At 38.4% G+C, this 10,071-nt stretch overlaps 1 protein-coding gene across 1 annotated transcript; it reads left to right on the top strand.

The window, feature by feature from the left end:
- Positions 3,948 to 5,099, top strand: LOC109226628 (pollen-specific leucine-rich repeat extensin-like protein 1). The gene is made up of 2 exons (XM_019391450.1): positions 3,948 to 4,172; positions 4,663 to 5,099. Exons 1-2 carry the CDS (start codon positions 4,059 to 4,061, stop codon positions 4,903 to 4,905), a joined length of 357 nt encoding a protein of 118 aa, XP_019246995.1. The 5' UTR covers positions 3,948 to 4,058; the 3' UTR covers positions 4,906 to 5,099.

Genomic DNA, 10,071 nt, shown 5'->3' with positions numbered 1-10,071 from the left:
GTTGTAGTTAATTGACAGGATCCTCAATTAGTTGTACCTATTTAGTGTGCATAACTTGGAAAAGAGTGCATATTTAGGGTATTGTTGAACAACACCACTCCTAGATTATTAGAGGAATCTATAATTGCGGGTTTAAAGGCGGGATTAAGAATAACAAAGTCTTGGGTGCAATCTAGATTGAATTGTGCTAAATAAAGCAAGCTAGTGTATCTCGGGAGAGTGCAATAGTAGATTACTGTGATTACCCGGGAGAGATTTGCGGTAAGATTAGCGTTCAAGATTGATAGAGATGAGTGGGTAAATTTGTATGAGCATAAACAGGTGGGATTCCATCAATAGGGGAAATCATTGCCTTAGCTTTGTCCCATAATTGTTTACAACCTTATTAATTTAGTTACAGCCATTTAGTTACTTGCAAGCTAGTTGTTAAAGAACACTCAACTGAGAATTTGAATGTTTGAGAAGCTGGTGCTGAATACTTGGTGGGTTTGAAGATAGCGGTTGATAGGTTAACTCTCTGTGGATTCGACCATGGGCATAATACTCGGGTTATATTTGCAACGTCCGCAGAGTTCTTTTTTTGAAGGCATAGTTGGGCGTGATCAGTTGTAAGGAATTTTCTCCTTTTGGAACCCGATTCCCTGCCTGTTTCCACTATTGTTGAAGTACATGGCAGTGACGGTATCTGAGGACCGGGTCCACTTAAGAGATTTCTCAAGATCAATTTTTACTTTCTCCTATTCAGCTTGAAGTTGCCTATTTTTCTCGAGTTCACCACATAGACTAGTTTTCACATCATTTAATTCCTTTTCAAGCTTGATGTGTGTCTCACTAGCTACTTCCTTCCCTTTCTCAATACTTAAAAGCCTATGTTCTGATTTGAGTCCCTCAATTGTTTCCTCTAGGTTTGTGATTACCACAAAAAAGTCATCCCTTTCTTGCTCAGTAGCTGCAATTCTCTCTGCTAGAGTATTCTTTTCTTTGCTAAGGTTCTCTATGGTTTCCTTCAAGTCAACAACCACTACCGTCAGATCATCTCTCTCATTTTCTACACTGTTAATCTTTCCAGCTAGCACTCCTTTTTCTTTCTCAAGGTTGTTTATAGTTTACTTTAAGTCAACAACCACTACCATCAAGTCATCTCTCTCATTTTCTACACTATTTATTTTTCTAGTTAGAACTTCTTTTTCTTTTTCAAGATTTCCTATGGTCTCCTTTAAATCAACCACACAGACCACCAGATTATCTCTAGATTGTTCAGCATCTCCTAGCTCTATGGTCAAGGCATCCTTATCATTAACAAGATTATAATATGCATCAATTAGAACATTTGCTAATAACATCAATTTCTTATAAGAGTAGGACTTCAAATTTCTCTGAACATCCTAAAATTTACCTCATCATTGTCATCCTCTTAATCATCATCGGACTGAGCCATCAATGCAAACAATGAATCATATTCCTTTGCTTCATTTTCAACTGCCATCATGGAATTGTTTCCTGCATCTGGTTCCCCTTCTGATTCACTGGAGGAGTCTCCCTATGCAGCAAGAGCTTGCTTCACAACATTGTCAGCTGCACTTTTTCGGCTGAATCGTTTGTCAGGAATCGGGTTCCTTTTTGCTGCTTTGTCAGAGTTGTGTTTATAATGCTCCTGTTTCAGAATTCGGCAGTCTTTGATGAAATGCCCTGTCTTTCCGCACTTGTGACAGAGATCATAGTTCCTTGGTTTACTTGAACTGCCCCTCTTTGGTATACCACCATTTCTTCGAACCATCTTTTGAAATCTTGTAGTGAGATAGGCCATATCACTATCTTCTTCACTTGAGTAATTGTTTTCAGCCTTGAGCACCAGGTTCTTCTCCTTCTTTGGCTCTCTTCTTTCACTGTCTTTCTTTCTTTTCATCTCGTATGTCTTTAGATTTCCAATCAGCTCATCCATGGTTAGAGTTTGTAAATCTTTAGATTTCACTGATGGTTTTCACCTTACTCTCCCAAGAGCTAGGTAGAACACTGAGAATCTTCCTCACAAGCTTGTTTCTAGGAATAATTTCTCCAAGTGAATGAAGCTCATTTATGATAGATGTGAATCTAGTGTGCATATCTTGTATAGACTCATCATCTTTCATCCTGAAAAGCTCATACTCGGTGGTAAGCATGTCAATCTTGGACTATTTAACCTGAGTAGTTCCTTCATGTGCCGTTTGCTATGCTTCCTATATTTCCTTGGAAGATTGACAGGCTGAGATTCTATTGTACTCATCAGGTCCTATACCACATACCAAGATCTTCTTGGCACGAAAGTTCTTCTCAACAGCTTTTCTGTCAATATCGCTGTATTCTTTTCTGGTTTTCGGCACCATCACTCCAGATTCTCCAACCTTCTTCATAGGAACATGTGGACCATCACAAATGATGTTCCACAGCTCGGAGTCTTCTGCCATTATAAAATCATGCATACGAGTCTTCCACCAGCCGTAATACTGACCATTGAATCTAGGAGGTTTGTAGGTTGATTATCCTTCCTCAAAGTTAGGTGGAGCAACCATTGAGATCCTTTCTAGGTGTTAACCTTTTAGAAAGAACCCGCTCTGATACCAATTGATAGTTTATATGAGTCCACCAACTGTATAGAGACCTTGTCTTATATCAGTTCCCTCAGTGCTAACTACTGAATTAGAATGTAAATAAGACACATCATTTTTACGTGGAAAAATCCCAACTCAAGGGGATAAAAACCACGACCTACACTGGTAGGATTTCAGCTTCACTAACTTGTAACTATACTATTACAAGCCACTTTGTAATGACTCTATTACAAAGACTTCAATCACTCTAACTTGTAATATACTTATCACAAGCCACTTTGTCACTCACTAGTTACAAAGACTTCAACCTATGACTAACTCTAGTCACAATACAAACTCAGATGGTTTATGATTTTGAGTTTCCTAAAACAAAGATTCTAAAAAAGCAAGATAGGAGTTACAATGAAGAACAAAAAACAAGATTGCAACTCAACTAAGGACACGCATAGACTCATAGTGAAACTGGTCCGTAGTGGAGTTGTCTTCTTGTTCTTGACACACTTGTGACTTTAATGCTGAATCAGATCTTCAATGCTTGACAGAATATCACTAAATGCTCAAGTGAATATCTTGTTGCCTTACACCATGTTATTGTACTTCAAAAGACATCCCAAGGATGATGTCTATTCTTGGTTGGTACACGCCTCTTCCCAATGGGAAGTGACTGCTGCACTGTAGCATGCACAGTTGCAAGCAGTCACTTTCTACAGTTGCTTTCCAGCTGTAGAGTTGACTTGTACTTCTGTCAGGGAAACACCAAGGGATCAGGTCCCTAAACTGGTTCTTGTGAATCCAAAGGCACACTGCGAGATTATCTTGAGTTCATTGCAGAATGATTGTACCAGGCATGCATCAGGTCCTTTATCTGGTTCTATACAGAAAATTTGTTAGATCAGCAAAACATAAGACTAAGAGACCTTAAGCCCATCACCCATATTCCACTTGTCATATATTTTGAAAGAGTCTCACACTAAAATGTTTGTTGCGTGATTCACAAAATATCATAACGTTCAAATATTTTACTTATCACTTTCCTTAAATAGCTCTGCATTGTTACATGTATGAAATATCCCTTTTCCACAAATGATGACAAAACATAAATAAATGAAAAATTATAAAAAGAAGCAATAATGATAACCTACAAAAGAATTTAAGAAAAGAATATATTTCTCTTCCAAACCGTCGTAACGAACTCTTAAAACAAGGCCTCCACTTTCTCTAACAATCAGCACCTCTTATTACAGAATTTCCACAAACATGTCCGCATGTTTCGACGGTAAAACAAACCTTCTTTTGTTCTGTCCACAACAACAAATCAAGGCCTTGCTATAAAACGAGCTCCTTTGACACTTTTTTAATTCAGTCTCAAACCAAGTTTTCAAGCTTCCCTTTGATTTCCTCATATTAATACTCTCTCAATCCATTTTCTTGTCCATCTTCTAGCTCGCTCATTCCTCTCAGACATTAATCATGGGAGCCTGTGCGAGCAGACCTAAGGATTTGGACAGGGACTTGGCCCCTGCTCCTGTCCCTGCTGAGGACCCTGCCACCCCCAAGAAACCCGAGGGTGACTCTGTTCCCCAGGTATGTATGGTTTTTATTTAACTCGCATTCTTGCTCAGACGGATTCAAAATTTAATGTTAGTGAGTTTGGAATGGATGCAATCTAATAAATATACATACACCTCCTTTTTTTTATTTTTTAAAATATATAGATGATCCAATATAGCATAAATGGTTTATGTCAGCATGTGATTAAGAGGTCACGAAAAACTCCTCCAGCATAAATGGTGTAAGGCTGTGCACAATAAATCCAATATAGTCCGGCTATTCATTGGATCCCACGAGTTTAGTGTACCGGACTACCAGCCAAAATTAAGGATTTGATTGAATCTTAGTGTTGACCAATTTTTCCTATCCACAATCTCTAACTATATAAAATCCTTTAATGTAGTTTTTTGATTTAACACAAAATGAAACATATTGCAGATAAGTTACTAATAAGAATTTGAACGAGAATTATGCATATGGGAATGTGTTCTATTAATAATTCTTTGCATGATTATAACATCAGGAGAAGAAAGATGGAGAGGAAACAAAGAAGGAAGAGCCATTGGTAGATGTATCAGAAGCAGCAGCAGAGGCTCCCAAGATTGAGGAAGTAACCACAGAGACAAAGGCTGTTGTTGAGGAAACAGAAACTGTCACCAAAGAGGAAACAGCCAAACCAGCAGAGGAAGTCAAAGTTGAGGCTGTGAAAGAAGAGCCCAAGGAGCAGCAGCCAGCAGCAGAGGAGAAGAAAGAGGTAGCTGAGTAACCAAAAGATGCTGAAACTGCTGCCCAGTATATAATAAGAGCAAAAAAAGTGTTTGTCAATCAATGTATAAATAAATAATGGGCTTGAGAATTTCTTTTCAATCATACGTTTAGCTAGTTGATTGATTTGTTGAGGCTCATGTAAGTAAATTAAGCGACATTATGTAAAAAAAACATCAAAAAGTTTTTCTTGTATTTCTGTTTGCCCTTTGCTATGGATTTAATTATGTTTATGGATTGTCCAGTTAAACTTTCTGCTAGACAAAATATAATTGCACACGATGCTCATATTGTGACCAGGAAGTTTTAGCTCTGGGCCGTAAAATAATCTCTTAGCGGAAATTCGGGACATTTGCATCTATACCCGCTTTTTGGGTCACCTTTTAACTTATATCCGCGTTGCAAAAAAAAATTGCAAGCGTACCTACTTTTCGCGTAACTCAAACATACGGGCCTGAAGTAACAAAAAATTTATGTCTGAAGTTTGAACTTCAAAATGTTTTGCCTCAAGTGTAGCAAAACTTCAGATGTTTTTGCCTGAAGTTTGGCCTGACTTGCAAAGGCAATCACGCAAACTTCAGTTCATAAGCAAGGTCAAACTTCAGTTCAATTGTGTATGTCTGAAGTTTGAACTTCAGAATTTTTTGCCTGAAGTGTAGCCTTATCAAAGCAAAACTTCATATATATTTGCCTGAAGTTTGGCCTGACTTGCAAAGGCAATCACGCAAACTTCACTTCATAAGCAAGGGCAAACTTCAGTTCAATTATGTACTTCAAATAATTTTCTATGAACTTCAGTCATTTTGATATAAACTTCAGATATTTTGACATACACTTCACACATTTGGTTATGGACTTAAGATATTTGGCTAAGATTGTCAAACGTATGGGGTATATCTTCAGATACTAAAGTATAAACTTCAGACATTTGAGTCTGAAGTTAGGCGCTGCTATTGGCGAACGCATAGGTCAAAAGGAAGAAGAGGAGGCGTCTGAAGTTGTTAAAATTATGGTATAGGTTAAATAAATTTAAAAATATGAGTATAGGTTAAATGGAGGCGACCAAATAAGGCGCCCCGTGCAATTTTTACCAAAAATGCAAGGTAAGACTGCGTACCAATAGACCCAATGTGCTTCATCCTTTTACCCGATCCATAGAGTGGGTATTATCAAACGTACTTTGAACCATAAAACGGATAATATCAGAAGGTCTTAAGAATCTATACTTTAGTCAGAACAGGATCTGGTAAAATACATTAAAATTTGTGAAACAAGAAACATCATGATAATATGTGGAACCCAAGATTTCCTCTAAGAAAACCTTGACACTTATTGCTGTATATAAGCAAAAATAATTGTAATTCCTAAGACCTCAAATATTAGTACATCAGTGTGCCAGTGTGGTAGGAGTCATAACAACCTAAACATAGGCATGCAAATCTTATACTAGCATTCTTCAGTGTAATAACATGTTAATAAACATTTCACCTATTTGGTCTCGTCGATATTTTGATGGCTGCTGATAAGAGAGCTAATGCTGCCTAATTGCATCAATGTGTGTTGTGACCACGCTAACTCTGTTAGGCTCTATGGGCTAGAACTGATGAATTAGGCTCGTTCAGTTGGGATTATTGAGCCGAGTAAAATGTTAGAAAGTTTTATTTGGGATCCAAACCCAGTTAGCAACTGCTTAAAAAAGACTATGGGTTACGAAGAAGAGGTTTATGCGAATTGTTACGAAGTGTCTGTATCCTTCTTCTATGGTCTATTTCTGTCTTCCCTCTCTGTTATCTTTCAGCTATCCTTTTTACTATTTCATTGCAATTTTCAGTTGTTTATTATTTCATTCAGTGAATCAATATAGCCAGCTGGTTTGGTTGTTATTTGGTTTGTTTCAATGTGCTAGGATCATATCAGCAGTCTATTTATTATTTATGAATGAATGTTTGAGCAGATTATCTCTCAGTTCAAACCAATATAGCACTCCCAATTGTATTTGTTATGTGCACCAAAGACAGTCCTTGGTGTTAGGAATAAACCCCCTACAGAAATAATATTCACGGTAATAAAAGCGGAATAATAACATAGCATCGAGATACGGTAATTAACAAGAATAAAAGAGTAAAACCGACACCAAGATTTTTACGTGGAAAACCCTTTTGAATAAGAGAAAAAACCACGGCCCCGAGAGGAGCAACCGATATAACTATAGCAAGGAATTTTACACTTTGTAGGTCCGAGTAAAATACTCCAAAGACAACTACAACACTCAAAAGATATAACCCTCTTTTGATATTCCCACCTCACTATAATATTGTTCACTCTCTATTTTTCACACAGACTATTTTCTTATACTCTGTCTGTGAAGCCTCACTCTTTCTTTCTCTCTTTTGTTGGTGTGATTTCAACTGAAACAAAATCGTGCTATTTATAGCATAGAAATTACTCACGTGATGTCATCAATGACCTCACTATTGTATAAACACAAGAAAATTTGTCTTCCATTTTTTTTTCAACATTCAAAGAAGACACAATTCTCAATTCAAACTTTCACACATGGGGCTGGACCCCACAAATCTCCCTCTCCAGTTTCATTTACCTGAAGGAGGTAACACCGGAGATTCTAGTTTGAGCGCATGTCGACAAGTTCTTTGCAAAGCTCGAACTTGTCTCTTGGTAATACCTTGGTTAGCATATCCGCAGGATTTTCACTCGTGTGAATCTTTTTGACCTGTAAAGATTCGTTCTCCACCTGCTCACGAATCCAATGATATCTCACATCTATATGCTTTGTTCTTGCATGGTACATGGAGTTCTTGCTCAAGTCTATTGTACTTTGACTGTCACAATAGACGACATACTCTTTTTGATGCAATTCCAGCTCTTGAAGAAACCGCTTGAGCCATACCATCTCCTTGCCAGGTTTTGTAGTGGCAATGTACTCTGCTTCAGTTGTTGAAAGTGCAACACACTTCTTCAACTTAGACTGCCATGATATAGCTCCCCTTGAAAATGTATACAAATATCCAGTAGCGGATTTTCTGTTATCAATGTCACTTGCCATATCGGCATATGTATAGCCCTTCAAGATTGGATCAGATCCTCTAAAGCACAAACAATCTCCTACAGTACCTCTTAGGTATCCACTTGACTGCTTCCCAATGTTCCTTTCCGGGATTTTCAAGAAACCTGCTGACAACACCAACTGCGTGAGCAATATCAGGTGTAGTGCAAACCATTGCATACATCAAGCTTCCGATTGCTGAAGAATAAGGAACTCTAGCCATGTTCCCTTTCTCCTCCACTGTTGTAGGACACATCTTCTTGCTCAACTTTAGATGACTATCAAGAGGTGTGCTGACTGGCTTAGCACTTTTCATGTTGAAGCATTCCAGTACACGTTCAATGTACTTCTCCTGAGATAGCCACAACTTTCTGCTTGTTCGCTCTCGAACTATCTTCATCACTAGAATTTGTTGTGCTGGGCCCAAGTCCTTCATATCAAATGACTTGGACAGATCTCCCTTCAACTTTGAGATTAGCCCCTTGTCTTTTCCTACAATTAACATGTCATCCACATACAACAATAATATTATAAAATTATTCTCAGAAAATCTTTTGAAGTATACACATGGATCAAAATAGGTCTTTATGTATGTTTGACTTTTCATGAATGAGTCAAACTTCATGTACCACTGCCTTGGTGCCTGCTTCAATCCATAAAGACTGTTATTCAATTTGCACACCATGTGTTTCTTTCCAGCTACTTCAAATCCTTCTGGCTGCTCCATATAAATCTCCTCTTCCAAATCTCCATGAAGAAATGCAGTTTTCACATCCAACTGCTCCACTTCAAGATCTAGGCTACCTGCTAAACTCAAAATTGTTCGAATAGAAGTCATTTTGACAACAGGTGAGAAAATTTCGTCAAAATCAATACCTTTCTTCTGTTTGAAGCCTTTCACCACCAATCGAGCTTTGTATCTGACTAGCTTGCCATTTCCATCTTTCTTGAGTTTAATACCCATTTGCATTTGAGTGGTCTTTTACCCTTTGCAAGTTCAATCAGCTTGTATGTGCCATTTTTCTGTAGAGATTCCATCTCTTCTTGCATGACTTTCATCCACTGGTTCTTTTTTGGACGGGACAACACCTCCTTAAGACTTTCTGGCTCCCCCTCATCACTGATGAGGACATACTCTGTGGCAGGGTACCTGCATGACTCTACCCTTGGCCTCTCTGATCTCCTCAGAGGTTGAGGTTGTTCTTCTTCTTGAGTGGGGTGCTCCACTTCCTCGACACCTTCATCAAGTTGCTCCCCTTGCTCAATAACCTCACCAGGTTGTTCCCCCTGCTCGGCAACCTCGTCGGTCCTACTTTCTGCACTTGTGGGATTGTTAGAAGTAGAAGGAATAGTAACATGGTTATGAATTATACCATTCTTGGCCTTCTCTGACATATCAGCAGCAGTTCCAACTTCACTTTCTCGGAAGACTACATCTCTGCTTCTAATGACCTTCTTCTTTATAGGATCCCACAATCTGTATCCGAACTCTTCATCTCTATATCCAATGAATATGCAGGGAACAGATTTATCATCCAGCTTTGTTCTCTGCTCCTTTGATACATGTGCAAAAGCTCTGCAACCAATCACCTTCAGGTGTGAGTAGGACACCTCCTTGTTGGTCCAAACTCTCTCTGGGATATCAAACGCCAATAGAACTGATGGACTCCTATTGATCAGGTAACAGGATGTCTGAACTGCTTCACCCAAGAATGACTTAGGTAGTTTAGCCATTTTGAGCATGCTTCTCACCTTCTCAACAATGGTGCAGTTCATCCTCTCGGCTACGCCATTGTGCTGTGGGGTTCCAGGAACTGTTTTTTCATGTTTGATCCCATGACTAGAACAGTACTCTTCAAATTCCCTTGAAGTGTACTCACCTCCATTGTTACTTCGGAGACGTTTTAGCTTTCGACCCGTCTCCTTTTTTACTAGAGCATGAAACTTCTGGAAAACTTGAAACACCTGATATTTGGTTTTCAAAATATAAACTCATAATTTTTGTGAAGCATCATCAATAAAAGTAACAAAATATTTGTTACTGCCCATCGATTCAATTTCCATTGGACCACAAACATCAGAATATACTAAATCAAGTATATT

Source organism: Nicotiana attenuata, chromosome 6, assembly GCF_001879085.1.
Source record: "Nicotiana attenuata strain UT chromosome 6, NIATTr2, whole genome shotgun sequence".
Lineage (NCBI taxonomy): Eukaryota > Viridiplantae > Streptophyta > Magnoliopsida > Solanales > Solanaceae > Nicotiana > Nicotiana attenuata.
The sequence above is the reverse complement of the archived record's forward strand: the minus strand, read 5'-3'. Positions and strand labels throughout refer to the sequence as shown.